This window comes from Silene latifolia, unplaced genomic scaffold, assembly GCF_048544455.1.
Source record: "Silene latifolia isolate original U9 population unplaced genomic scaffold, ASM4854445v1 scaffold_75, whole genome shotgun sequence".
Classification (NCBI taxonomy): domain Eukaryota; kingdom Viridiplantae; phylum Streptophyta; class Magnoliopsida; order Caryophyllales; family Caryophyllaceae; genus Silene; species Silene latifolia.
This window is the reverse complement of record NW_027413661.1, coordinates 1,139,255-1,144,062: the sequence shown is the minus strand read 5'-3', so window position 1 is coordinate 1,144,062 and position 4,808 is coordinate 1,139,255. Positions and strand designations below refer to the sequence as shown.

General features: G+C 39.2%; 1 protein-coding gene across 1 annotated transcript; it reads right to left on the bottom strand.

Moving 5' to 3' along the window:
- Positions 1-281: 281 nt before the first annotated feature.
- On the bottom strand, positions 282-701 carry LOC141640270 (uncharacterized). The gene has a single exon (XM_074449121.1). The coding sequence runs from the start codon at positions 699-701 to the stop codon at positions 282-284; it is 420 nt and encodes a 139-aa protein (XP_074305222.1).
- Between the last annotated feature and the right edge of the window lie 4,107 nt (positions 702-4,808).

The window sequence follows — 4,808 nt, the reverse complement described above, 5'->3', positions numbered from 1 at the left end:
AACAAATATTAATTGATTTAGAACATAACATATCGTAAAATGATATAATTTGGGAACTTAATGTTGATTGTTGCATTATTCGAATACATTTTATTTTAATTAATATGATATTTGATAAGTCACAAATTTATTATAAAACCTTGATCATACATAATTAATTTTTTTTGGTGAATTGTGAATTATATTAATAATAATTAGGAAGTACATAATCTTGTCACCATACAACGTCATTTTTGCCTCACAAAATCATAAGCAGACAACTAAAGCAAGAGGCCTCACACTTAAGTTTTAATCATTCTATGTAGTCTAGCAGTAGCCTGAACATCAGCTAGCACCCTACATGGACGAGGAAGTTGGAGTTCAATTCTGCACTTGTTACGTACAGTCCAAATATGATAAACCAAAGCGACCATTGCAGCAAGCACCACCGCTTCTTCAAGAAAGAACGACAACGCCGGTGAAGTCCCCATTCCAAAGACTCCCACCAAAGGCATGTTAATATTCACCAATCTCTCGAACAGTTCCAAAGATTGAGCACTAAAGGGGCAACCATATAATAGATGATGATGATCTTCCTGATGAGCCAAGCACATATCACAGACTGCATCAGTTATAATGCCAAACTTGAGCAGCCTATCCTTAGTTACTAGTCTCTGCTGGACAGCCAGCCAGACTATAAATGAATGCTTGGGTACATTCATTCTATTCCAGACTAGAGGACTCCATGTTACCTTCTGTTGATCCCCTTGCAGCAAATCATACCCACTAGAAACTGTATACTATCCCTGATTATCCCAGCTAGAGTTATTAGCAGGTTGGTAATCCAGCCACTCCTGATCTTTTATGTAAACATGACTCACCCACTTAATCCAGAGGTGGTCAGCCTTGCTCACTAGCCACCACACATATTTCCCAATCAGAGCTACATTCCACAGCCTGCAATCAATGATACCCAATCCACCATACCTTTTATCCTTACAGACTTTCTCCCAAGACACAGGAGGAGACTTAGAAAACTGGTCACCACCACTCCATAAATAATTCCTGCAAACTCTCTCAATCCTGTCAATAATCGTTAGAGGAATGATAAAAATTCTAGCCCAAAAAGAATGGAGTTGGAATAAAACAGTTTGCACAAGTACCAGCCTGCCAGCATAACTGAGGTTTCTAGCCCCCCAGTTTCTGATCCTCACCACAATCTTTTCAACTAACCTAGAACAATCCCCAATGGCCATTTTTTTGTGAGAAATAGGAATACCTAGATACCTAAAAGGAAATTGTCCTTCTTTGAATCTTGATAGTCTGAGGATATCATTACCAGTCTACTCACCCATGCCATTGAAATAAATATCAGACTTCTCACATTTCATCTCAAGGCCAGATGCAACAGAAAAGGTAGCAAAAGCTCTTAGCAATACAGTAATAGAAGGTTTGTCACCTCTGCAAAACATTAAAAGATCGTCTGCAAAGCAAAGGTGAGTTAGCTTTAGTGCTCTGCATAGGGGATGGTAACTGAACACCATATTATCAGTGACATTAGTTAAAACCCTGCTGAGATATTCCATGCACACAGACACACAGTGAACAATAAAGGAGACAATGGGTCTCCTTGTCTTATGCCTCGTTTCCCTTGGAAGTACCCAAAGCTGTTGCCATTCAGAGACAGAGTATACCAAGGAGTGGTCACACAAGCCATGATCCATTGAATCACCTTAGAAGGGAATTTTAAAGCATGTAACATCTGTCTAATGAATGCCCACTCAATGGAATCATATGCCTTCTTGAGGTCAATTTTCATAAGGCATCTTGGAGAGCATGTTTTCCTTTTATATAATCTGACTAGATCCTGACAAATAAGAATATTGTCAACAATATCCCTCCCCTTAATTAAAGCACTCTGATTCTCACTCACCAGATCAGGCAAAACCTTAGCCATTCTACTACAAATGACCTTGGATATAACTTTATAAACCACATTGCAGCATGCAATTGGTCTAAAGTCAGCCACTATCTCAGGTCTGTCTTTCTTGGGAATCAAAGTGATGGTAGTTGCATTAATCTGGGAAAGCAGCTTGCCTGAAACAAAATACTCCTGAACAACAGCTACCAGATCTTTCCCAACCACCTCATAAGAGTCCTTAAAAAACTGAGAACTATACCCATCAGGCCCTGGTGCTTTCAAAGTAGGTATAGAATACAAAGCATCAGGGATCTCCTGATCAGTAACCTCAGCTGTCAACAACTGACAATGATCTTCAGTAACCAACCTCCCCATCCTGACAGTAGGGACATGTACCCTCTGGACAGATTTGCTGGAGCCCAAAAGCTTCTTGTAGTACACCACAAAAGCCTCCTCAATGGCACTGGCAGAAATGTGCTTGGTGCCATCCATGTCCAAAATACTTAGCACTCTATTATGAAGTCTTCTTGCTTTAATAACACTATGAAAATAGTGAGTGTTGTCATCCCCTTCAACAAGCCATTGTGCCTTAGCTTTCTGTGCAAGAAAACTTCTTCTAGCATCTGCTCTCTCATGATAGACCTTAGCAGCATTATGAGCTTCCTGCTGCAAATTAATATTTGTGGGATCAATATGCAACTTTTCCTGAGCATTGTACAATAGCATTAGAGCTACTTTAGTGGTAGTCTCAATGTTGGAAAATGCAGAATGATTAAGATCTTTCAGAGGCTTCTTCAAAGCCTTCAATTTCTTCACAAATTGGAACATCTTATAGCCAGGCACCTGCTGCTCCCAAATATTCTTGACCACAGATAGGAATTCAGGATCCTTCCCCCACATATTGAAGTATTTGAAACTACCTTTCCTACACCCACCCTCAAGATGCAGAACCATTGTATAGGGGCAATGGTCAAATAATCCTTCAGGATGGAACATAGTGATAGTATCCTGAAACTGCAACAGCCAATCATCATTTACCATGGCTCTGTCTATCCTGCTGAAGACTATGTCCCCAGCCTCATGCTTATTGTTCCAGGTATAATATGCACCATGGGCAGGAATATCTCTAATCTCACATTCATCAACACATTGCTGAAAGTCCCTTACCTCAGCATCAGAGACCTCAGACCCAATTCTCTCATTCATTGTCAATACATTATTGAAGTCCCCCATGACTACCCAAGGCCCATTAACCATTGTTTTCATATGAATAAGATCCTGCCACAAGGGCATCCTCTCAGCTAGTCTATTAAAACCATAAACCAGAGATAGCCACCAAACCTCACCAGTAGGCAGAAAAGTAACATGAGCATTTATAACTTGATCCATTTTGTTAATGACTTCCACTTTATAGTGTATATCATTCCAGATAAGCCAAATTCTTCCTCCTTCATGACAGCAATTATTATTCACCATAGCCCATTGTGAACCCAAGCCTTGATGAACTTTATTAATAGAGCTACTCTTAACCCTAGTCTCAATTAAACCAAAAAGACCTATATTATTAGAATGCAGAAACCATCTAATATCCTTCTGCTTATTCACATTATTCATACCACGGACATTCCAAAAGCCAATACTACCCATTTTCAATGCTTGGTTGCTCACCCCCCAAGTCCTCCTGAACCACTTGTCTATACTGCACAGAGTGCTCCAGGACCTCCATAACACTCCTCCCTCTTGTCCCTACATGTGTCCCTTCTTGCCTAGTCAACCTAGTAAGTATCCTGGTAGTAGAGAAAGGAGTAAAAGACACGGGGATTGGAGTAATCAATCTAGTAGGCATAATGCTAGCAGTCTCCTGAGTCATAGGTGCTACTGAGGGGGCAGGATCAGGAATAGCCACTGCAGTATTAGTAGCTGGTTTAGGTTGTTGTGGCTGTTTAGGTACCCACTACTTCTTGCCCTTACCCTTCCCAATAGCCTGTTTCTTCCTACAATCTCTACCAACGTGACCAAGCCCCTTACATTCAAAGCAAATGACAGGTTTCCATTCATAATGGACTATCTGCCTATGATCAATACCCAATTCATCAGTAAACTCAATCACATCAGGTAGATCCTCTCCCATTTTAACCTCAACCATAATTCTGGCATGTCCAATGAATGTTTTGAGTAAAGTGTTACAGCAGGTGTAATTAATTATCACTTATTAGTTTTAATTAAAAGTGTATGTATTTTATATTCAAACATTGTACTTAAACATAAAAAAAAATTGAGAAAAATTAATTTATTTTTATTTATAAGTATAAAAATATTAAAGGTCATATATGAATTATATTTTTTTTCTTTAATTATAATAATAAAGTTTTAAAACAGGCCGCGCGAATCGCGGGATACTACCTAGTATATTACGGAGTATTATTTTTGGGAATAATTGACGACCTGCTAGTGTGCTATGACGACCGGTTTGCGAACAGTGATTGATTAGGCTTAACTATTGAAGTGCATTTAGCTCTTTTTTCTTTGACATTAGGAGAGAAAGTAAAAGTTAAAACATTAAACAAGGCGAGAGAATTGAACTGCTTATCTTAGGAAATAATGATAACTTTACCAAAGCGTCTCATTATAGACGGGGATATTCGTCTTTAGCTATAGAAGGGCCAAATATTCACCACTTTAAGCAAAACGGGTCAAATGTCACCACCTTAATGCCAAATGTCACCAGTACCATTTCCATGTGATAAACTACCCGTGGTAACTTAGGAAATGGCACTGGTGACATTTGGCGTTAAGGTGGTGACATTTGGCCCGTTTTGCTTAAATTGAGTGGATATTTGGCCCGTCTATAGCTATAGATGGATATGCGCCGTCTATAATGAGAATGTGTAACTTTACTCAATTTGCG